Raw genomic sequence first — 23889 nt, 5'->3', positions numbered from 1 at the left:
GGTGGAGATGGCGGAGGAGAAGCCATATAACAAATTTTAAGAGGCCTTTTTGGATCCCCCAACAGGCCCATGGGCCCAAAAAAAAGGCGGTCATGGTCCAAAGTTGGTGTTAATGACAATTCAATACAACATGAAAAAATATTATATAAGACAATATGAAAAAATAAAAAAAAATAAAAGATGATAATGTTACACTTAATTTTTTTTTTTCCATATGTATAAGGTTAATGTTAAAAATAGTAATTAAGGTAAATTTTAATTATAATTATATTTAATTCAGAGTTATATGAAATGAGTATCACGAAAATTTTTATTTGTTTATTTCTATAAACATGTTTGTTTCTCTATGGGTAAAAAATAAGTACGTGTATCTCTCACCATTATATGAATACTCATTTTATTCATTTAGGAAACGAGAAAAACAAAGGAGACATTTGAAAATGTCCTAGGGTTTGCTCTCTCGTAAACCTTCGCCTTCTTCCTCGCAAGTAAATCATTTCTTATAATATTTTCTTGAGTTTTAATGTTTTTTTTTTGCTTAGATTTAGTGCAAAAAATCTTTTATTGCATTAGAGCCAATGATAGAGAATGAAATCCCCACCTTAAATGTCATTTAATATTAAGATCTACCGAGTAGAATGATCAATAATCCTCCATATTCGAGTATCCTATATTACATTACAATTAATGAGAATTTCAGAGCCTTGTTAGTTACACAGTTGCTAAGCTCTAGTAACTATTACTTTTGGGCTAAATCTATGAAACGTGCTTTTAGAATTAAGAACAAGTTAGGTTCGTCGATGAGAGTATTACAAAATCTATAGATATGAGCAGCCCGCTCATAAAATACCGCTCGTATTGTAATAATATTGTTATTACCTAAATACATAACATATTATCAGTAGATACTAAATGCATCACGTTTTATATAGAGAATATATCAATTACAGAACGAACTCGAATAAAAGCATGCACAAAACAACATCCACAAAATCTATGAGGTGAAACAGTAACCTCGTAAAGGATCAGGACACTGTAAGTTTTATTTTTTGAAACTCAAAGTCTTTTCGACAAGTTACTTAATTATGAGCCAGTTCCTAATTGTGCATGCGGATGGTTGAAGTTTGTAATAGAGTATCAATAGAGAGATTGAGTAATGAAGTTTTTAATAGGGTTGAATGAATCATATAAGGAGATTAAAGCATAAGTGTTTTTAATAAAATTTTTTCTTAACTTGAACGAAATGTATTCTATTGTATAACAATAAAAGAAATGTAGGATGACTGAATATTTCACCCGATAGAGCACTGACTTTCAACATTAAAGAGCCAAACAAGAACACTAAAGTACTAGTTCTAACTAAGAAAAGTACTACTATACACACTGTGAGGTAGTAGATCATCTTGTAGAGAGGTGTTTTAAAGCCAATCCCAATAAGCATGTGTGCGCACATTATGGGATGTTTAGGCATAATGTAGGGGGATGCTATAAACTATACGGGCATCTAAAGGGCACAAATTACGTGGGAAAAACAAGATATCTATTGTGAATCATGTTTCAACTTTCCCCACGGTTGCAGAAAGTGGAACAAGAAACTAGAGTATCATCACTCTAAAATAATATATACAATTGATGACCTTACTACAACAAAATAATAGTCTCAACTCACATGGTACAATCATTGTTCTCATCCTGTTCAGGTAACAATATCTCAAAATTTTCTAATATGTCTTTTTATCTCGATTTATATACAATAAAATAAAAAATATTAGAAAAAATTTCTCAGATAATTTATTCATTTATGAAATAAGAAGAAAAAGGAGAACATTCGAGATGGCGACCTAGGGTTTGCTTTCTCTCAAACTTTCGTCTTTTTCCTTGCTAGTAAAGCGTTTTTATGATATTTCTTTAGATTTCTAGCAATTTCTTGCTCATATTTTGCGCAAGAACCCTTTTGTTATTAAGTCGTTCTAACATTTCTACACATAAAACTAATGATTTTTCATTGGATGTTGAGTGCTACCTTATCAGTCAAATTTTTGTAAATAATAGACTAAATCTTTAGGTTTGGTTATTTATGAAATTTAGGTATTTGTCTCTGAACATTAGTAACAGTAGATCAAAAAAATCATTTTACTTACAGAATAACTCCAAGTTATTGTTTATATTTGTAAAATATTTTGAAATGGTATAAATTTGAAGAAGGGTGTTTTGGATATATAAAAACAACACCAAGTCTAAGAATCTGATACTATCTTTCTTCACCACCAGAAAATAGCTGGAAAAGTTGTTTGTATGAAGAAAACGATGAAGAATAAGATAAGAACAGAAACCAAACAGAAGAAGCATTCCCAGTGAAAATGACCCACCATTATCACTACACCAGTTCAATCATTTTCTTCATGTTCCAATTCATTTGTCCATCAAAATGTCAATTTTAAGTCTTTGTCTTTGGAGTAAGTCCATTCCTTTTCAAATTTACAAATAACTCATGTCTCAAACACTGTTTATTCTTAACAGTGAAAAAACAGAGGTTTTCTCTTATCATGGGTAAGATTTTTGGTTTGAAAACTCAAGTAGAAGGGTGATTTGGCTGAGGACATTGATGGGAAGAAAGAAAGAAAGAAAGAAAGAAAGAAAGAATGAAGAAAAGAAAAGAAGAAAAGAAAAGAAAAGAAAGTAAAGAAAGAGAAGGGTATCCTAAAATGAGAAAAACAAAATACACAAAGACAGTGTACCATTGATGTCCTGTAAAAAGCATTTTGGTGCTAAAATGAGAAAAACAAAATGAAGAATCTGATGAAGATGGACCAAAATAAGGATAGAAAATGATTGGCACTTTGAGCCATTTTATTTGCTATAAAAAGAGCGACGCGGAAGAGTGAGCGGGTGAAATTTAAAGCTTGATCAGATAGATACACACAGGACCATCATCTTCAAAATTTACTACACAAATTTTTTGTTCTTATATGATTCTTCTACCATTGTTTTTGGACATCTACCTCCAGTATTATCCAAAAGAATTAGTTGAAACTAATTATTCCAAGAATTTACTGGAAAAAAATCAATATACTGTTTATTGTTACCATCGAACAGATGTTAAACTAAAGAAGTAAATGGTTGATAGTGTAACATATCAAAACAAGTTTTCTTACCAGTAAGATTTCTTGAAGTATTAAAAAAGTAGACTGAAAAGAAAATTAACTTTTACATCAACACCAAGAGGGTAAGTTTTGCAGTTGAACTATCACATTTCAAATGTCCATATATATATAGAAAAAGCAGAAGAAGGAATAAAGCATGGAGTAGAAAAGAGATTAAATCGATTTGTCCATTTGGATTGGAAAAGCATAAGGCACTCTGCCACTGTACTGCTTGTCCAACACTAACAGGCAGAATTTTTTTAACTTATAGTGCTGTACAGTCCATTATACATTTCTTCTTCTTCATCTTTTTCTTTTCTTTTACTTTTCAAATTAAGGTTCGCAGAAACTTTACCTTCAGTCCACCCTTATGTCAGGTTCTTGGCAATGTGAAACTGTAAAAAGTAAATTTTGTAGTCAAATTAGGGCAGGAAAAAAGAAATGAAGAAGAAAAACTCAGATTCTAAAAATAAAACAAAGTTAAAATGCATTTCTCTCTCTCAAACCTTAAGCCTAATACACACGTCTCAAAGAGCAGCAAAGATCTCAGTTCTAATGATAAATAACACAACTATGTATAGTGACTTCATGAAAAAATATAAATAAAAAAAATATGCTGCATGGTACTGAATCATATAGCGTTAAGGGAGCATGTTCTTTCTGAGAATTTTTATTTTCTTTGCTCAGGTAATGTTGTGTAAAATCATGTGGTACTACCCACCTAAAAAACTGTTATTAGTAGGGACAGCTTCAATTCAAACTTCCCAATTCCTTCAACATCTCTGTTCAATCTTTCCCTGTCTCCTTCTTAATCAGTATCTTTTCAGGGTTCACAAAACTTAAACTCAATTGTTAAAAATCAAATCTATATCAGTTTAATGACATTTTAACATGATGGTTTTACATATAGAACAGAATCATTATATGCATGTCTTCTTAAACTATACATAATTTTTGTGAGCTATAGAATTTCTATTCCCATAAATTCAGGCTATAAGAGCCCTTTGTCCCACCAATAATTGCCTGTATGCACCATACGGGTGCTTTGCTGTCAGGTAGGCCTGTTATTCCAACCATTAGTAAGAAGAGATTTGAGTTTAAAAACTTGTAATGGCATATCAGCTAAGACCCAGTTCCTAGCTTCTCTTAATTTTTTGAGCTTGTAATCCTTTTCACCATCACACCAAGCACAGATATACACATACAAACAAGCAGCGAAATGTACTATGTGGTCCTGCTCCAACTTTCTTTTTTCCTTTCCAACTTTTTCTTGCTATCTATTCACCTTCATAAACAGGATATATCCGCATACCATTTTCCATCAGCACTACCATTCACTGTGACATATTTTGAAAGCAATGGAGGCCAGAGGTCTTGAAGGAAAGCTATACTCAAAGGAGAAGGCCATCAAGGATTGTCTTGTTATGGAAGTGGACAATGACATGGAAGACGAAGAAGAAATTGGTAGTATGGGAGATGGTTTTGGTGGAGATGATGAAAAGAAGAAGAAGGTTTCTGGTAAGAAAGGATCTGGTAGCACCAGTGGCAGCGTGTCTCCACCCTCTTGCCAGGTAGAGAAATGTGGAGCTAATTTGGCAGAGGCCAAGAGATACCACAGGCGCCACAAGGTGTGCGAGATTCATGCCAAGGCGCCGGTTGTGCTTGTTGCAGGACTCAGGCAGAGGTTTTGTCAACAATGTAGCAGGTCTTGATTTCATTTCCATGTCATTTTGGTTATAGCCTTTTCAACTACTCCCTCGTTTTGACATGAAGTAGAAATGCTAAGGATTTTATAAGCTATTGGTTAACTGAGGTCTGCCCTGCAGTACTAGAATGGATTGAAATCTCTAATGACTATCAATTCTACATAACTTCATAACCATGGTTAACTTGAACAGGTTCCATGAATTGTCAGAGTTTGATGAAGCAAAGAGGAGCTGCCGCAGGCGTCTAGCCGGACACAATGAGCGGCGTAGGAAGAGTGCAGCTGAAACATGCAGCGAAGGGTCAAGCCGGAAGGGGGTGAGTCCTCAGTGCAGGCAGACAGATGAAAGAGACAGAATACAGATCAATCTTCCCGGTACTTCCTCATTCAAGCGTTCTCAGATCAGATGAAGTGGTCTGCTCTGCTGCTTCATTTGCTCCCTCTCTTCTGTCATCTACAGCTTCCTCTATTCCCGTATCAATATGGTACTTATTATATGCTACGTATGACGATAAAGCTACTGCAACCAGGCATATGTTTCAACTGTTTTCCGTTATGTGAGTCTATATGATGCTACTATTGGATAAAATAATCGGGTTACAGCCATTGCATGATTCACTTTTGGTGAATATGTGGTGAAGAAAACCAACTCCTAGCTTCAACTTGAATTTTTTTGCGTACTTTGTAATCAGACATGACGGCATGATGAGGAATGCTATAGGGAGAAAAAAAATGTTGCACTGGAAATTATTACATATTGGTTTGCTAATGCTGTTTGTAAAAGCTTTCTCTGTCCTGCATGTTTGTAATTTATCAGGTAATTTAAAATCTCTGTAAACCAGCTTATGACCTAGTTTGGTTAGAAAATATCTCATAAGGGGGTTTGTTTTGGAATTGTCAGCTTATAAGCCAAAAAAATTTAGCCATTCTATTGGCTTGTAAGTCATACAATAAGCCATTTCTTTCGTATGTAACACAAAACATAAACTTCTCCTCTTCTCTTCTCTTATCAAGGGGGGAAGAAAAAAGAAACATAAACATCTAGCATTGCAAAAGATATGAACAACCAATACAAGAAGATTTTCTCAAAGGAGTGGTGAAACTCACCAAATATTATCTTACCATTAAAACTTCACAACTATGACAGAAATATCATCTGTGCTACCCCTAGCAAGAGCCTCTTCTGTAAGGTGCTTTGCTGCAGACCGAGCATCCTTAATCACGTGCCGGGCAGAGTCCACTGCTTCTTGATTAGTCATTACCTGCCATTGTTTAGGGGGAAAAAAACAATAAGAATGCAAGAAAGCACAATCATATGCCAACAGTGTTGTAAGTTCAGATTTGTCCAAGTCACTAACCTTCCATAGCCCATCACTAGCCAAGATAGCAAACTCAGTATCATCGTCTATCTTTTCCATTGCAACATCTGGTTCTGAACTTAGATGTACCTTTATGCTCTTGTCACCAAATGCCCTTGCCACTGCCAACTGCCCATCAACACGCGGAACATCCCCTGATTTCAAGATAAAAGCTTTTGGTCTTAACATAAAATGTGAATAAGAAAAAAAATTGCCATGAGTACAAGGCTTAGAATTTGACATAAAAGTCCACTTTATCACCTTAAATACATTATATTCTACCACTTCCCTTATGTTCTAATAAGCAAGAGTGTGGATGTAATGAGATAGGCCATCTCTGGACTTGAAAGATTTGATAGCGTGTAAATAATTGAGTTGAGTAGCTATATGTTTAAGCAGACATCAGTCTCTTACCTGGGAAGTTTGATACAAAACCACCTCTATTCTCAATGATCTCCTTTTCCATGTTTGGTTCATGATCAACTGACAGCTGTTTGGCAACACCATTCTTGCAAATAACAGCACGAGAATCACCAACATTAGCCACTATCAGCTTCTGGCAGTTGATCAGTATTGCTGTCACAGCTGTTGAACCCCCCTTTCCCAAATCAACTGCCTTGTCCAATATTTTAGTATCAGTAATACGATATGCTCTCCTGATTGCTTTCTCTGGCTCTGACCAGAAATCAGGCTACTTTGCAAGAAAATGAAGATCGAAAAGAAATTAGCTAATCACAGAAAACCAAAACCCTTGTTACATAGTACTCAGACTGCACATAGTTCAACTTGGTGTAGTAAAATTATCATTCAATTTCTAGTCAATTCATTAGTATGATTCTCCTATTACTCTTAATATGCATAGTTATAACATAATTTGGATGAATTCCCAGCATAAAAAATTTAAGGTGGGGTGGTGTCAACTAATACTTCATAAATTCTGTTCTAAGTACTAATAGACTTACGAATTGAATAAGACTGAAGCAAATGCTGCACAAGTGAAATAGATATCACTACAAATATGATAAGAAATGGGAAAACACAAATTCAAGGCTTCTCTATAAGTTCGTTATTCTCAAATTTAAGAAACTTCAAGGAATATCTAAGTATGGTCCTCCATGAATACTAATCAGTATTGCTGCTCAAAAGGAATAAACAGTGTATTATATGGAGAGATGAAGATGAAAAAGATTACCTCATTCAGTATATTATCAAATAAATGCGAGCATAAGTAGTCCGGAATTTCGTGGCTGAGATGACCATCAAAAATTGCAAATAAACCAAGCTCGTTTTCGTCAACTTCCTTGAATTTTGCAACAACGTAATCTTCCATGGCATGGTGAGCTTTCCCCTTTACTAAGTGATAACCATGTGTTATTTGCTTTGACATCTTACTCTTCCCTTTCCCAGAATCAATCTGTGATGAACCTAACTTTTGCTGCAATGTCAAACACCAAATCTAAGCACTTGCTCCCCCAAAAAAGAAACCCATAAAAATGGGGGGAAAAAAAGAAAGACAAACCTAAACAGATTACAAACAGCCGGTCAAAATCAACCCATTAATCCAGAGAGAACAAAATCTAATAAATCTAAAAACATACCTCTCGCAAAAACATGAAAAATCAAGCGAACCCAAAAGCAAGTTTTAAATTTTAATATAAACCCATTAACCAAAACACAAAAAGACAAGTGGGTTATATAAGTGGCGGACGTGCGTACATATATTATGTACCTTGACAGACATCTTCAACCTGTGAAGGAATTCTCTAGCGATCATGGCTACTGGGTTACGTGGGTATATATATATATATATAGAGACAAAATATGTTGATTAACGGCGAATAATACAAAATTCAGAAAGTGGGTATGACGCGGGCACAGTGGCCGAGACGAAGGAGAGAGATGGGAAGAGGAATCAAGGGTGGTAAACGGAGAGACAAGTGTAGAGGGTGAAAGACGAGCAGCGTTGTCGTCTTGACACGACTCACCTCCTTCCATTTCTTTGGCTGCGTTCTTTGCGCTAATCCTTTGAAGCATCAGCCCTTCGCGCCACACCACCTGCTTATTCTATTTTATTTTATTTTTTCAAAAACCATTATCTAAGTATCTTTCTTCTTTCAAAAACAATTATCAATTATCCATTTGGTCTTATTCAAATTTAATTGTGTTCCTCTTAATTTAGGTTCTCATTTACGAAAATTTTTATGTTTATAATCAGTATATACATATATATATATATATTTGAACGTTCATTATCTGACTGAAATTAAAAAAATTATATCAAATTAAGGTGTTCTATCCACATCAAACAAGATTAAATAAAGTTCTAATCTATACTCAATCTACAACGATGTTATCTGAGAAGATTAATCTATTCTGATATGATTCTGGTTTAAATTGATTAATATATAATATATATATATTATATGTAATACATATGTTTTATCCTTAGTTTTAGCTTGTGATTTCATAAGAATTTAAACTTGCTTGCTGATTCTTTTTTTTTTTTGGTTTTATCTAACAAAATGGAACTAAGATTCAAACTTGAGTTATTGAGCTTCATAGAGGGCATGCTATATAAGCTATATATATATATATATTCATGGCTTGTCATGAATCTTGACCATCCATACTTCCATTTTATCTACAATAGAATGATATTAAGTATTTGGGACCATCTATATATATATATATATTAAGTATTTGTAAACTTAGACTGTTTATATTAAAATTAAAAAATATATATAAATTTGAATATGTACTTTTTTTTTATTAATATTTTTAGCGAAATAAATTATTCAATTAATTTTAAATAAGTAAAATAAAAAATAAATAACAATATAAAAATACCAAAATTTTTACATAAAAAATCTCTCTTCCCACACGAGGGTGCAACCATGGGCATCTCTTCAATGGACGTAACATATGAAGGATTGACGTACTCCTTCTGTAATGGTGCAGCCATGACCACCTCAATTAATTCTTCATTATTACTAGTATACGTAATATACGATAGATTCATATACTCTGCCTACAAAAATACAGTCATAATCATCTCCTCAACTATTTTTCTATTATTATTAGTAGGTGTAACATACGATGGATTGATATACTCCTCCTGCAATGGTGTAGCCATGACCACCTCAACGGTCTCTCCATTATTATTAGTAGGTGTAACATATGATGGATCGATGTTCTCCACTTGCAAATGTGCAGTCATTGTCATCTTCCCGGTTATTTCTTTATTGTTATTATTAGTAGGCGTAACGTATGATGGATTAATGTACTCCTACAATGTTGCAGTCATGACCACCTCAACAATCTCTCCATTATTATTAGTAGGTGTAACATATAATGAATCATTGTACGCCACCTGCAAAAGTGTTCTCTTCAGTTATTTTTTTTATTATTATTAGTAGGTATAACATATAATGGATCATTGTACTCCATCTGCAAAGGTGTAGTCACAGTAATCTCCTCAATTATTTTTTTTATTATTATTAGTAAGCGTAACATATGATGGATTGATAAACTGTATTTTATTTTGATTATGATCTTCTACATCAATGCTCAACTTTTTTTTTGTGAGCATTATCATTATTGTCGTGTTGAAACTTCATCAATTAGATTTTTGTTGGATGTTGGAGTTTATCCATGTCTTTATTTCTAATTCTACAAAGTACGTAATCATCTGATTGTACAAATGAAAACGAAATATATATATATATGTTAGTTTTGTTTTATAAATTATTGATAATAATCTCAAATGAAACTAATTGAATAACATTTAAAAATATCGGTACGATACATTCAAAATTTCAACAGAGATTGAACTCAGAGAGTTAAAAGGTAAAAAACCTTGCTTCTAGACAAACCTAAGGATTTAATTGTTCATGCTTAGATTAGCGTTTCCTTTTCAGTTTACATTAATCTTTCCATTTCAGTTTAATTCAATCACATATTGTTAAGAATTTTTAATTCGATCAAAAGATAAGTTGTGCTTCTCCATAAACAATATCAAACCTTGCAAATGACACAAACAAATGAGCCTGCAATGTTAAAAAACTTGTTTTCATAGACTCACAAGTTAGAACATTTGTGGTGATTACTTATATATATATATATATATAATATATATATATAATTCTTATGTATTTCGTGCAATTTTGTTAAGCTCCTACGCCTCTTCACTGTACATATTTCATCTTGTAAATTTTTCTCTATTCAACCACCTTTTTGTCTTCAATCAAAAAATGCAGACATGTTAATTCATCAGGACATGAACCAGCTGAGTGTCTGAAGTATTTGAATCTTTTCAGAAACTCCGAAACAATGGAGGCCGAAACCTGATCATCCAAAACTGCTTTGACAGCGAGCCTTCTATAACCATTCAAGGGGAAGGAGGAAAAAAGAACCTCTGAAGATCTTGGACGTGTCGGTAATACAGCATAATTCCAAGACTCTCCAAGATTCTCCATTGTCAATCAGCAAGAAGAAACAATGCTACTCCAATCACCACAAAGAGGAAAACTCGGAATAAAGAAAATAAAGAAAAGATATATAATATGTACATTCCATCCAAGAAGCTGATTGCAGAAACTAAAGAAAGAAAGAAAGAAAGAAAGAAAGATTACTGACATCCAGTAGTGAAAACTCATGCATGATCCAGCGACCATTCTCGGTGTTCTTCTTCTTCTCCTCAAACGCAAGCATCTTCTCGTACCCAATAACGTTCTCGTCTGTGTCGACAACCTCCACCGACCTCTCCATCTTCCATGCACCGCAACCAACCGTCGGTTCATTCTTGTCGAACACCATCCATGGCTCTTTCTCATACGGATCAACCTCAGTCACTCCACCCACTTCATCCTCTCCTCTCACCTTCATTCCAAGAATCTGAAACACCTCTTCATCGCTCGGTGTAAAATGGAAGCCAATCCTTGCAACGTCCATCACCCACTCTCAACTCGCAACTCTCACCCAAATTTGCTTTCTTTCTTGCGCTTCTCTCTTTCTTTCTCTCTCTCTGGCGTACTCTTTTCTGGTTTCTGACCCCTCTATCTCTCTCTCTCTCTCTCTATATATATATAACAGACATAAATTTTTAATAAATATATATTCATATATTATGGAATATTGGATTAATTATATATTCCTCCAAATAAACTTTTCAAAATATAATTAGTTAATTAATTTTTATATAATAAGCTTCCCACTAAATATTTTTAATATTAATCATATATCACTTTATTATAAATATTTTACCAATTATACATAAATAAACTTTTAAACAATTGTTATTATACTTAATTTTATTACATAATTTAATACATGTTTATTAATATTATATATATCACTTTCATTTGAATGTTTCATAAGTAAATAAAGTTATTCCTAAGTAGTTATAAATTAAGTATTACAACTAATTATTTTTTGTGTTATGTAGTAAATACAGATTTTAGGTTAGTGAACTCATCTCTTTATTGAAAACCCTGCAAGTAATATATGATCATATTCATTGCTTGTAATATTTACTGTGCCTAAATTACACTCAGAAGTAAATTTTTGTATCTATAACTCAAGAACAAGCTCATTCAGTTGGTTATCTAAAAGAAGTGATTCAAAGATTACCTGAATCCATGTTTCTCATCACACTAACAAAAAAAAGCATATATGTATAGGCAAGTTCAGATTAGTAAAGCCAAAGATCCATTAAATAACCAGAAATCCATTCAACATAACAAGTAATCAATATAGAATAACAAAAATGCAAAATCTGTTTACAGTACTCGGCGAAACCTTCGAAATTAAAAACATACTGCCCCTATACCTGCAACCAACTGTCAAAATACCTCAGCGTTTCCCTCCACCACCACCAATTTTGGGACCTGTAGCGCCCTTAGGAGCGTTACCCTTGCTTCCCGTCTTCTGTTGCCTTGACATCACTTCAGCCTTCTTTGCCTTCTTTTCGTCCTTCGTCTTTTTGATCCGTTCCTTAATTTCACTGCAAAATAATTATAAATCAAACGAGAAGCAGACCAAATATACATACTAATAATATTTATTCACTTCAGGAAAACACAGAAATGGCTATGAAAACTTAAACTAAATGTTCCAGAATAGCAAACAGGAAAACTATTAAAACTACACACACCGGAGAGCAGCTTCCCTAGCAGCATCACGAACTTCTGGTTTCTCAGCTCTTCTCTTTTGGATAACTTCCAAGGTCGCACCCACAATGGACCTGGAGTACGGTTTCTTGGTGGTACGTCTTCTCTTCTTCACAGCCTCTTGGGCAATGTCCTTAACATGGTAAGGAGACATGACTATGAGTTGGCTGATACTAGATATATTTTTTTCTTTCATTAAATCGACACAGAAGCATTGCGCAGGTGCAATTTTAATAGGCCGAAAATGAGTCCAAAAATATATCCAAGTAACTGATTAAACAAATTTGACTACCATGGTTTAAATATGGACCACCTACTCCTTTGAAAAATTGAGGGGCTTATCACATATCATCTTATCACATTATCCACTCAAAGAAACAAGATAAAAGACAGATCTTATTGATCAACTGACTGCCCTGTCCAGAATCAAAAACCAAAATCCAGTGAATTTTACCTTCTTGTGTTGCTTTCTGTACATGGCAGTCCAGGTCAGCTTCGATGGCTTCAAGCGATTGTGGAAGTACCTCTTGCATTTTGAGTTGGCAAAGAGGAAAACCTAAAAAATACAGTGCACTTAGGAGAAAGTTTTGCCATTTAGGAGAAATGTCAAGCAGGGAAATCTGATAAATTCAAATAAAAGTAGCCAACATTCACCTGAGAATCAGAACGAATAAATCTGATGCCTTTCCCAGGGTATATCTTGGCCCCACTGAAACGACAGAGTTCCGTCCTATAATGCCAGTAATTTTTTAAGTCTGAGTCAGAATCTCAACATGATTATCCAATATTTAAGCACAAAAATTCATCCTTGTCATGTGAAATAGAATAAACATTCTACACAGGAAACCAATTGCTTTAATTGTTTTTATCTGCAATGAAAATTAACCAAAACTAAATCTCATATGTTCAAATATTTTTATATGCATTTTCACTCTTCCACCTATGCTGATGCAAGGAGCACAAACCTGAGAACTTAAACCTAAGCCTCGCCAGGTATTCCAAGAAAATAAAATATCTTAATTTTTTGCTATCCGTAACCTCAAGCGTGAAGTACCATATGATGTAAGAATGAAAATGAAGTGGGATGCAACAAGGAAACCACTGCAATTCCATTTGCATTTTCATCATAACTAATCAAAATGGAATTTTTCAGCAAATATTGCCTTAAAGAATTTAATTTAATTTCAATCATTAAGGACATTGACATCATGACTGGAGTACCGATTCCCTAATGAATTCAGATAGTAAAGCCAACCAGAGAATCCTGCTATTTGTCTATTCCAGGAATCCAACACTTTTTCTTATGTCCGTTTCCTGAACCCAAAGCTTGTAATATTCAGGTATTCATTTGAAGGAATATACTAAACTTAAAGAGAATGTCCAGGGGATCATGGAGATCACTTATGAAAAAGACAGTGTCCCCTCGAAATACCATAGAAGACCAAATAATGATCTATTAATTTTTGCCTCTTAACTAAGCTAAAATGACATATATTGATACATATAGCTACTCAAAGAGGCATTTTGAGATCTTCACTCTGCTAGGGTTTACAGGAGCCCTGTTGCAGCCTTCCAGCAGAAACAACGGCTGTCCCCGTCCTTACAAAGAAAATTGTGAAGGAGCGTCTGAAAAATTCAACACGCCTCCAAGTTATAAGAAGATTTCCGTCAAGGAAAACTTGCGGAGGCTAATGGGTATTGACTCAAGACTCAGAAGAAAGTCCCTTATTGGTTATGGCTCGTCACTATCTTCCCAATAGATTTAAGAAGTTCGTTGTTCTCAATGTGAAGGAGCTTGAAGTTCTGATGAACATAACAGAACCTACTGCCACGACGTACTAACCATAAAGAGAAATGAGATTGTCGAGCGCACAGCACTATCCAATTTGGTGGTTTTAGCAATTTTTCTTGACATTTTCAGGATTTTTTGGTTTCTAAAATTGGATGTTTTATTTTTTCTTATCATGATCTGTAAACTTTCAGGTTTAAGTTCGGAGCCTACTAGAAAATCCTTTCTTTTTTTTTTTGTAGAAGAATGAAAATAAAAAGAAGCATTCCGAGATAACGAAGAGGAGAAACTTACTTGAGAACCATGGATGCTACTCCGCTAGCCGCTGCTGTTGTTCCTCCTTTCTGCGGAAACCCTAGAACATAAAATAGGAGACGCAGTATATATATCGTACAATTATCGAATTAAAAAAAAGAAAATGAAAGCCCTAAAGGAAAGCCTCTGTCGTTTGCGGGTGAAGAAAATCAAACGATGCCGTTTTAATGCCTCAAAGGGGCCGGGCTTTTTGGATTTCCTTGGGCTTGAGAGAATTCAGAGATGGGTTTTAAAATAATTTGAATAATTAGGTATTTAGAATTATAAGATTAATTTGGATTTCAATGTATTTATTTGATAAATTATTAAATTAGTTTACAAAAATTAACACTTATTATAATTTATTTTTTAATTTTTTTTATTATAATTTAAGTTCTCAATTTTTTTAATTTTTTTTTTCAAACACTCATTTTTCTTTTATTTTCTAATTATTTTTTAAAAAAAAAAACTAAAATAGTTGTTTTTATATTTCCATGTTTTGAAAAATAATTCAAAAAATTGAATTTCACTAATTAATCAAATTAATAAAAATATTATGTGTATTTTTATTGTTATTAATTATTAATTTATTCAATTTGTCAAAATTATTTTTTGAGTTATTTTTGAAGAATTCAAATATGGTTTAACTATTTTTTATTTTTTAATTATTAAAATAGAAAAATTAAGTATTTAAAACAAATAAAAAATCTTATTATACAAAAAAAAAATATTAAAAACGAAACTGTAACAAATATCAAACTACGATGATTGATCTAATGATTTATCATTCTTTGAATGAGAAGAAGATATGTCGAGTTTTTTAACAATTTGTAATTATTCTAACTAAGAAACTCCGTCATTTCATGATATTCTTTTTGTTTATCACAATTAAGGGAATCTAGCCGCTTGTAGATGTTTCTTTTACTCAAAAGCGTAATAAATTCTCTGGGATCGAAGCTAATTTGATCGTTGCAGTCTTTCTAACAGATTAATAAATTAAATCATTATCGATCATACTGAATCAAATATTATAAATCAATCACCATAAACTCAAATACATCTACAAAATGATAAATTCTACATATTTAATAAAATACGAATTTGTAATTTTCAAACTTTAATGAAATTAAAACTAGGATTTTTCACTTGATTTATTTTTCTTTTGGGCTTGGATTTACACATTAGTTATTTATTTATTCATACATACATATATTATTATAATTATTGTACTTACATATAAATAAATTTATAATTTATTGGGAAAGTTTTGAATTTTCTTTTTTTTTTTTATAAGATAACTGTTAAATAACTTTTTTTTTGCATATTTTTAAATAATAATAAAATAAAATACGATATAACTATTAAATAACTTTCAAATTATATCCATAACATGTAAGAAACATGCAAATTCTATTTTTTAAACACCTTCATGTGACCCAATTTGCCTGCCTAAATTTATTTATTTTTTAAAGTTCAGCAACCCACAATGAAAGATAAAAACAAGAACATCAAATTCCTTTTCTCTTTTTCTTCACTCCATCTTCTTCCTCTTATTTTTCATCTGTTTCGGAATCTCTTCTGCCGTCTTCTAGCGCAGATGTACTTCCTTTATAACCTGAAAGATAATATTACAAAACGCTAACAATTTTATGTTCTTGAATTGGAAGATTACGTATCTAGAAAACACTAGTCTTCTACTTCTCACCCATTCACATGTTGTTGTCATACATAATAAATTTGGTTCGAGTTCAAACAGACTTTTTGCATCTAAATTTGAAGTCGACCCTAACTCAATTTAAAAAGATAAATAGATCGTAGTAGATCAATTTGATCATACAGAATTACAATGTATCTGACATCTTTGCATCTTCTTCCTTTCCATTCTAGTTGTCTCTCCATTGGAGACTAATGGCCAACCTCCAAGAAAATCACTTTGTTTCCTACCCCGAGTTAATTCCCCTCCTCTTCTACAAACCCAAAAAGATCATCTTTAATTCTCTATGGAGAGAATACCCAATAAACTCAACTAAAAAGATTAACAAAACTAAAATAAAAATTTCACCAAAAGCATAAATTAGATAAAGAAGAAAAGAGAATAGTGGAGAGAAAAGACAATGAGGAAGAAGAATAACAATTATGTACGGAGAGATCTAACAACTAGGTCTTCAAAGAGTACGTGCATGGAAGTAGGTTTTTATAGATCAGTTTGAGCATACAGAATTACAATGTATCTGACATCTTTGTATCTTCTTCCTTTCCATTCTAGTTGTCTCTCCATTGGAGACTAATGGCCAACCTCCAACAAAATCACTTTGTTTCCTACCCCGAGTTAATTCCCCTCCTCTTCTACAAACCCAAAAAGATCATCTTTAATTCTCTATGGAGAGAATACCCAATAAACTCAACTAAAAAGATTAACAAAACTAAAATAAAAATTTCACCAAAAGCATAAGTTGGATAAAGAAGAAAAGAGAATAGCGGAGAGAAGAGGCAATGAGGAAGAAGAATAACAATTATGTACAGAGAGATCTAACAACTAGGTCTTCAAAGAGTACAGGCATGGAAGTAGGTTCTTATTGATGTTAGTCGTTAGGGCATATCATCTTCCCTTGCCTCATCCCTCTCCTTCATGTAATTGTTAAGCTCGCTTAAGTCGCTCCTCTTCCCCACTTTATCTCCTCCCCTACAGCTCAACCTCTATATGACCCTTTAGCTCTTAGTTTCACCCATTCAACCTAGCCCCTGACTATCAACTCTGTTCTCCCTCAAATCTCCATTCTATTTCCACCTTTAAATTGACACCTATAATTATGCCTAAATATCAAAATAAAAACTTGAAAAAGAAAACTGACATAAATTCACATTCCAAGACACATACAGACTATAAATTTACATTCCTTTTCACAGTTGTTAAACCAAGATCTTATCCATCATAACATGAAATCCAAACTGGTAAGAATACACAGCATGAACCGGTGCATAGACAAGGAAAGTCTGTACAATTTTTCTTAAATACAGAGCCAACAAATAAATGGATATGACAGGGTGACTGTTAGTCTCATATTTGCAAGTTCATATACAAAATACATAGCAAAGTACCTCTCGATTTTGTCATAGTAATAATTACAGATCAGGAGAAAGGCAATAGCAGCACTTTTTTTTTTTCTTTGGGGGTGTAAGCTCACCACTCACCACTGTCTATACATCTTTCTTCTCTGTGGCTACTGCTTCAGATTTGCATATGGGACACACATTCTTCACAAATAGCCACTTCTTCAAGCAATCCTCATGGTATTCATGTCCACATTCAAGACTTCCTATCTTCTCTTGGTTCTTATAGTTTTCCTGTCAAATACCAGGTTCCCAGTAAATAATTCTAAAATTCCACATGCCAAGACTGTTTATAAGTTTATACCATGAGTGTTATTTTACCTGGCATATAATGCAAGAATCATGTTCCTGATCCATGGCTGGTGCTTCTTCCAAATTGATTGCACATGATAGATAAATTCTTGTTTTCAATCGACTTTGAACAGTTTCTTCTGATAAACCAGTGTTTACATTGCCAATCCGCTCACCCAATGCAAGAAGCTCCTGCAATCAAAATTCATATATGCTCAGATATAATTTTATAAACTTCCATAAAATCCGGAACATATTTAAACAAGCAGGAGACCAAAGTTAAAGGCAGTGGAGCAAAAGAAACTAGTAATTCATAACTCACCTCATAAGACATATTCTCTATGTCTAAACGCATGTCCCTGTGGTGATCAACATAATTGCCTACATCATATATGTCTGGTATCTCCAGTAGAGCAACTCCCTACAAGCATAAACCAAAGGTACCTTAATGCCAATATAAACACACAAAGAGAGGGAGGAAAGGGACACGTCATTAATAACAATCATAGACTTAATCGTAAGTATTTTACTGCCAAAAGAACTACAAAAGCTATTTGTCTCAAATGAAACTGCACATCTAGTAAATTTTTTTTAGAATGAAAAAAGGAAAACACAAGAGAGAGAGAGAGAGAGAGAGAGAGAGCATTACATCAGTTGGCATAACTCTCAGATGCGGAAGATTGTGGTGTCTTAGAGTTGTGTCGTGCACAAATCCATCCCTGTGAGGCTGATATATCCTAAAACCAGTAGGCTGAAGAGGTCCAAGATGCCTGGGCCCCATTTCCAAATTATTCTGTGAAGGATTCATCATGCCACGCGGAGCATAACTAGCTGGCACTCTATATGAAGTTGCTGCTACTTGATTGGTATGGCCTCTCACTCCTTGAATAGCTGGTGCTGAATGATGATTAAAAGTATGATGCCGGAGGTTTAGCTGGGAAGGATGTAGATAAGCTGTGGAATTCCTGTTGCTGGATGTCTCATGATACCTTGGTGCATTCATGTTTCCAGTTTCTACAGAACCAACACTGACGTTATTTCCTGCAGGAATACAAAATAAAACAGAACAAATGAATTACGATACAATAGAAAGGCCAAATATTTGAAAGGAAAAATATGAGAACAGTGAGCCTAAAAAATGAATAAGGCCATATCAGAACAAATATTGACTTGCAATGGGCAATGAAACAAGGGATGGAGAAATTACCTTGTATATAAGGGAGAGCAGGCGCCTGAGACCAAACCGAAGGACCTCCATCATTGCGATTATTGCTCAACTGTTGATCCAACCAGAGAGGGCTGGATTGTGAAAATTGCTGTCCCATATAGTTTCCTTGAACAAAACTATTATGGCTCTGTGCCAGAACAGGATCCATTGCAGTAGAACCTGATCTGTTTCTTACGCTCCTCTGAGATACTACTTCCCTAATTGGAGCGCCTGATCCTCTGTATTGAGGCAAGGTGAAAGATGCACCATCAGTTGCAGCAGCAGGCCCATCTGGATGCCTCATATTCAAAGGAGTAAAAGAAGAAGTAGAGGCTGCTAATGTACTAAAAGACTGAGAATTCCCTGGAATCCCTTCAGAATTCTTTCTTTTATATGAGCCTCTCCCATGATCCATGAAATGCGTATTTCTTTCATATTCATCTGAAGCAACTCCAACCACTCCAAAACTACTGGAAGATGGCAATTGATCAGGTGACCCATGATTTATAGGAACACCAGATAGATGAGTGGGCATATAAGGCACATAGAAATTGGACGCAGACCCAACACTCAAATCAAGATTTGAAGCAGCGTGATGATGCTGAACACCATGGTATTGTGGGATCCCATAGAACATAGCACCCTCATAATGCTCTGGTAAATGATGAGCATCGATATTACTTGTGTTCCTTGCAGCCGTCATTACTGTCTGAATATCAGGATGTGGGAAGCCTGTTACGCCCCCCAAAAAGATGCAAGGCTCAGGATGGAGATAACCCTGACCACGTTGATCCATTTCTAAATCAATCATCTGACTAGAGCATATCATACTTCTTTGTCCCATGTTGCCACTGCAGATTGTCCCTGCTTGTAAAATTTATGTCAAAATTAATCAGAGCAAAAACCACCAAACAAGTTGATATCCAATTTTGCAGAAACATTAAGGTTGGTAATTGCTTAATAAATGTCACAAGTAGGAGAGAAACGTTTACATGACAAAGTAATTGGTTGGATGAATCCATAGAAAATACGTAAATTACAAGAGGAAAAACCTTCAGCAATTTCCAGGTTGAAGCAGACATGTCATAAAAATTGACATCTCCACTTTTTTTCTGAGAGAAAAAACAAATAACACAAACAGAGGGACTTGCATTTTCAACTGACATTCTCTCAAATCCTCATACGTAAATGCTCATATGACATAAACAATCCCCCCTTCCAGATTTTATTTGACCCGTGAAAGACAAAGGAGGTTCATATTTGACATGTTGGTTTAATGGGCACTCTTTTGTAAATAAAGAGCATATAGATATTTGGAGCTTTCTAGTAAGCTTTTGTTAGAGCCCTTTCTCTTGTGCACTGAAGTGACCACCCCAGTTTCCTTCTAAACAATAAAATTCCCTTACTACAATTAAAAATCATGCTAATAAGTATAGCTTCCACTGCGGCAACTTTTTATTTCCAGAATCAAAATCCAGAAATAGTAAGAAACACAGGATCCTATCCAAATAGCCACATGAAAGCTTTTTCTTCCAAACACGACTGTGTGCAACAATGAATACAACCACTCCCGCAAATAAGAAATTCAAGAATTTCAAGCACATCCAGAGACACAAGCACGGCAACATATAATTATTCAGCCGAGCTGCTTAGTAACAAACCTCGTGCAATCAGCAGTTAAGTTCCATATAAGGTGGCATTTTCATTCAAGAAAAAGCATATTTCTGAAGTTCTATTACTAACTATTACCAACTTTAACCATCAAGAATAGAAAATAGAGATCCGAGCACGGTTGGCCAAGAAGAAATATTTCTTTTTCATCAAGCCATTCCAAACCTCACTGGTTTAAGTTCACAGGCCATGCCCAGAATCATGCGAAAAATCTCTTCCTAAGTTTCATAAGAAATAATTAAGGACCTCTTAATTTTATCTCAAACCAATAAGCCATTGACAAAGCCCCTACGCACAATAAGAAAATAACGGACACGACGAACAGAATCTCGAGATTTTACTAATTGTTGCATTACAGAATAAATATCAATTTCATGCTTTAAGGCTCACCTGAAACAACAAATATAGCTATATATTAGTTATAGAGCATGTTGAATCAAACAGATACAAAACGCAGAACCAACTCCCTAACAATAACTTCAAAACCCAAGAAAAAAGTCACATAAAACTTCATCCACTCTGAACTCATGCAACCATGGAAGAATATAAGTTCCAAGTAATTATATAAATAAAAGAGGGGAAATCCAATGAAACTGACGTTAAAAAATTATCAATTGTCAGAAACGCAAAAGAGAATATCAAAAATCTTTTACTTATCCACCTCTTTCTATAAATTCACCAGCATCCCCCGCAAGAAACGAATAAAATCCAAAATTTTCAGCAACAAAATTTGCTAATGATCATGTAAGTTTTTATTTTTTTAAAAAAACTAAAAACTATGCATAGAGATTATTAAAGATATCCAAAAAAAAATTACGTACCTTGTTATCATGAACAAATACACAACTCTCAAGTTTCACCGGTAGGTGTCCGCTTCAACAAGGATGAGCATATACCGAAAATCCCTGCAAAAAATAAACATGAAAAAACCCAATTTCCTTTAACAATCAAGCTGATCAAAGGCGATTAAGTGATCAATCTAAATTGCGATCGACCCCCCAAAAAATAAGTGCTCTGAAAACCCTAGAATCAAACCATTTAACAACAATGGCCGGACGAGAGTAACCTAAACGTCGAAAAGAACAGAGATTGGACACCGATAGAACACCAAAACGTTCAATTTGAAGGAGAACAAATACATCTACCTGATTAATTAGAGGTTTGTCAAAGGGAGAAGAGATCGGAGAGGGAAATTTAGAGAGAAATAGAGAGAAGAAGTTCTCTTTGGTTCTGGTTTTTATTTTCTTTATAGTCGATTATTTTTTATTTATTTATTATTATTTTTTTATTTTTCGCTCTCAGAAGATACACACAGCTGTGGGACCAACCCCCATTCCTAATTATAGTTTAATATTTAATTAATTATCTAATAACGATTAGTAGTTGTAAATGAGTTAAACTTTTTCTATTTTTTTTTTTAAATTATAAACTTAATCACAAATTTAATATAAAAATATAATTCTATTCAAACTCGTAGAATTATAATTCGATGCAAACTCATTTTTTTTAATAAATATATATATATATATTAAATATTTAAATAAACAATAATAATTATTTTTTCTATTTCAATTATTAATAAAAAAAATCAGAATTATATTAAAAGAATTTTAGTTTCGATATGATCTAAAGCTTAATTTAAAATTTAAAATAAATAAATAATTACCTATGAGATAAATATTTTTTTATTAAAATTGTTAATTATTTTCATTTATAAAATAAATAAATAAAAAATTCAAGATTATTTTTTTTTAAAAAAAAAAGAAAAAATATCAATAATAAAATTAAAAAATAGTTACGTTAAACAACGAAAAATATAATTATTATTTAATTTACTTGTTAAAAATATTGTAATTATGAGATATTTGATGTGTATGACCAATTAAATGCACTCAATAATTTCGTTGAATTTTAATTGTACGTCATATTTTATTCTTTAATTCTAGTTAAAAGTATTTTTTTTTCTTACGAATTATTTAGATTTTGTTAGAATAAACTATTTTATTTTGATTATAAATAAATTTAATTTGAATATATAAAATTAATTTTTAAAAAAAAATTATTTAAATTATATTTTCTAAATTATAAAATTACTGAAAAAATACAATGTCGATCATTTTAAAATAATATACAATTAGATTCACTAGAATAGTAATTTAGTTAAATAAAAAGAAAAAAAAAAAGAACATATGGAAAAATGGGTCTTATTGTTTCTATTAACTAGTCTCTTTTTCATCCTCAAATGATCCAAACCATTAATTATAGCTCCAACTAATATTGTCTTGTGACTTATATATATATATATGTAGACACACACACATAGAGAAGTGGGGAGAGAGAGAGAGAGAGAGAGAGAGAGGTGAGAGAAAAGGGAATTCCAATATTAAGGCATTAGGTTTAAAAGTTAAACCGTGTTGTAACAAACAACTCGTGTAGGAATACAAACAAATCCCACAAGAGGTACCATCTAATCATGTAGTTCAAGTTATTCTTATTGTTGTTGACCAAACAAATGACACCCACATGCCCAAAAATGTTGCCATATACTTTTGGTCATTGCTAGCACCGAGTGATATACCAAATTTCAATACACCTTCGTATCTTTTAAATGAAAAAATTCTACTTCTTCTAAACTGCTTTACATGTATTTGGTCATTATTGAATCATAGATAATGGGGTTAGCCAAGAAAGGTAGAATAAAATGGTATGTTGTGGTGTGGTGTGAAAAGGAACTTGATGAGGCTGCAAAGAATAGCCGTAGAGTAGAGGTTAAGGGGTGATTTTGAGAGAGAGAGAGAGAGAAAAAGAAATGCCAAAAGCATATTCTTAAGTCCCATGCAAGGCTTTGGACTTTGCATGTATCCATCACCGGCTCTTTTTATAAATAAATATATGTATCTATGTGTGTGTATATATGTGTATATAGAGAGAGATTATATTTGCAAGTGGGTCCTACCCTATATGATTTTTTAGCCGCAAAAACTTGGATTGAAGTAAGTGGATCCCACACTTTATAGGCAAGTTAAGAATCCCATGTGCTCTTTCTTTTATAGGTGAACGCAAATACGTCTTGTAATTTATTACCCAACAAAACCTGCTTGTTTCATGCCTACTAACCAAATTGCAGCATTTTGTTGGCCAGACATTTCCTAT

At 33.3% G+C, this 23889-nt stretch overlaps 5 protein-coding genes across 12 annotated transcripts; 1 reads left to right on the top strand and 4 right to left on the bottom strand.

Annotated features, from left to right (window-relative positions):
* Positions 1-3303: 3303 nt before the first annotated feature.
* LOC110812314 (Protein phosphatase 2C family protein) lies at positions 3304-8344 on the bottom strand. Of its 5 annotated transcripts, none has more exons than XM_022039064.2 (6): positions 8192-8344; positions 7399-7641; positions 6621-6897; positions 6207-6361; positions 5971-6110; positions 3304-3538 (listed from the first exon to the last, which is right to left on the bottom strand). In XM_022039064.2, the coding sequence occupies exons 2-5, from the start codon at positions 7591-7593 to the stop codon at positions 5973-5975; spliced, it is 765 nt and encodes a 254-aa protein (XP_021894756.2). In that variant the 5' UTR covers positions 7594-7641; positions 8192-8344; the 3' UTR covers positions 3304-3538; positions 5971-5972. The 5 variants fall into 5 exon arrangements, with proteins under 5 accessions (XP_021894756.2, XP_021894755.2, XP_021894754.2 ...); XM_022039063.2 differs by lacking the exon at positions 8192-8344 and adding an exon at positions 7936-8171 and having other exon boundaries at positions 5956-6110; XM_022039062.2 differs by lacking the exon at positions 8192-8344 and adding an exon at positions 7936-8169.
* On the top strand, positions 4184-5617 carry SPL5 (squamosa promoter binding protein-like 5). The gene is made up of 2 exons (XM_022039067.2): positions 4184-4848; positions 5042-5617. Exons 1-2 carry the CDS (start codon positions 4502-4504, stop codon positions 5256-5258), a joined length of 564 nt encoding a protein of 187 aa, XP_021894759.1. The 5' UTR covers positions 4184-4501; the 3' UTR covers positions 5259-5617.
* Positions 8345-10274: 1930 nt separating the features above from the next.
* LOC148266547 (NAC domain-containing protein 72-like) lies at positions 10275-11276 on the bottom strand. The gene is made up of 2 exons (XM_088217033.1): positions 10842-11276; positions 10275-10706 (listed from the first exon to the last, which is right to left on the bottom strand). Exons 1-2 carry the CDS (start codon positions 11154-11156, stop codon positions 10584-10586), a joined length of 438 nt encoding a protein of 145 aa, XP_088073159.1. The 5' UTR covers positions 11157-11276; the 3' UTR covers positions 10275-10583.
* Positions 11277-11895: 619 nt separating this feature from the next.
* LOC110816270 (large ribosomal subunit protein eL24) lies at positions 11896-14613 on the bottom strand. Its single transcript, XM_022044397.2, has 5 exons — positions 14457-14613; positions 13028-13103; positions 12828-12929; positions 12358-12506; positions 11896-12207 (listed from the first exon to the last, which is right to left on the bottom strand). The coding sequence occupies exons 1-5, from the start codon at positions 14465-14467 to the stop codon at positions 12057-12059; spliced, it is 489 nt and encodes a 162-aa protein (XP_021900089.2). The 5' UTR covers positions 14468-14613; the 3' UTR covers positions 11896-12056.
* Positions 14614-17335: 2722 nt separating this feature from the next.
* LOC110816253 (RING/U-box superfamily protein) lies at positions 17336-21999 on the bottom strand. Of its 4 annotated transcripts, none has more exons than XM_022044372.2 (7): positions 21882-21999; positions 21558-21641; positions 19066-19929; positions 18508-18899; positions 18181-18279; positions 17889-18050; positions 17336-17801 (listed from the first exon to the last, which is right to left on the bottom strand). In XM_022044372.2, exons 3-7 carry the CDS (start codon positions 19907-19909, stop codon positions 17655-17657), a joined length of 1644 nt encoding a protein of 547 aa, XP_021900064.1. In that variant the 5' UTR covers positions 19910-19929; positions 21558-21641; positions 21882-21999; the 3' UTR covers positions 17336-17654. The 4 variants fall into 4 exon arrangements, with proteins under 4 accessions (XP_021900064.1, XP_021900072.1, XP_021900078.1 ...); XM_022044380.2 differs by having other exon boundaries at positions 21772-21967; XM_022044386.2 differs by having other exon boundaries at positions 21803-21966.
* Between the last annotated feature and the right edge of the window lie 1890 nt (positions 22000-23889).

The sequence above is a fragment of the Carica papaya genome, chromosome 4 (assembly GCF_054855325.1).
Source record: "Carica papaya isolate Zhongbai chromosome 4, ASM5485532v1, whole genome shotgun sequence".
NCBI classification, from domain to species: domain Eukaryota; kingdom Viridiplantae; phylum Streptophyta; class Magnoliopsida; order Brassicales; family Caricaceae; genus Carica; species Carica papaya.
This window is presented reverse-complemented; position numbering and strand designations above follow the sequence as displayed.

What these genes read in the sequence shown, in the direction of transcription:
- LOC110812314 (XM_022039063.2), bottom strand. Translation starts at nt 7,980, where the DNA reads ATGATCGCTAGAGAATTCCTTCACAGGTTGAAGATGTCTGTCAAG. An exon ending in GGTTGAAGATGTCTGTCAAG is followed by an intron (nt 7,642 to 7,935) that starts GTACATAATATA and finishes TTGACATTGCAG; the next exon opens with CAAAAGTTAGGTTCATCACA. An exon ending in TTGATAATATACTGAATGAG is followed by an intron (nt 6,898 to 7,398) that starts GTAATCTTTTTC and finishes CTTGCAAAGTAG; the next exon opens with CCTGATTTCTGGTCAGAGCC.
- SPL5 (XM_022039067.2), top strand. Translation starts at nt 4,502, where the DNA reads ATGGAGGCCAGAGGTCTTGAAGGAAAGCTATACTCAAAGGAGAAGGCC. An exon ending in TTTTGTCAACAATGTAGCAG is followed by an intron (nt 4,849 to 5,041) that starts GTCTTGATTTCA and finishes TAACTTGAACAG; the next exon opens with GTTCCATGAATTGTCAGAGT.
- LOC148266547 (XM_088217033.1), bottom strand. Translation starts at nt 11,156, where the DNA reads ATGGACGTTGCAAGGATTGGCTTCCATTTTACACCGAGCGATGAAGAG. An exon ending in ATGAGTTTTCACTACTGGAT is followed by an intron (nt 10,707 to 10,841) that starts GTCAGTAATCTT and finishes TGATTGGAGTAG; the next exon opens with CATTGTTTCTTCTTGCTGAT.
- LOC110816270 (XM_022044397.2), bottom strand. An exon ending in ACAGAAAGCAACACAAGAAG is followed by an intron (nt 12,507 to 12,827) that starts GTAAAATTCACT and finishes TACCATGTTAAG; the next exon opens with GACATTGCCCAAGAGGCTGT. An exon ending in GCTAGGGAAGCTGCTCTCCG is followed by an intron (nt 12,208 to 12,357) that starts GTGTGTGTAGTT and finishes ATTATTTTGCAG; the next exon opens with TGAAATTAAGGAACGGATCA.
- LOC110816253 (XM_022044372.2), bottom strand. Translation starts at nt 19,909, where the DNA reads ATGGGACAAAGAAGTATGATATGCTCTAGTCAGATGATTGATTTAGAA. An exon ending in TGCTCTCCCTTATATACAAG is followed by an intron (nt 18,900 to 19,065) that starts GTAATTTCTCCA and finishes GTATTCCTGCAG; the next exon opens with GAAATAACGTCAGTGTTGGT. An exon ending in ATTCTTGCATTATATGCCAG is followed by an intron (nt 17,802 to 17,888) that starts GTAAAATAACAC and finishes GGTATTTGACAG; the next exon opens with GAAAACTATAAGAACCAAGA.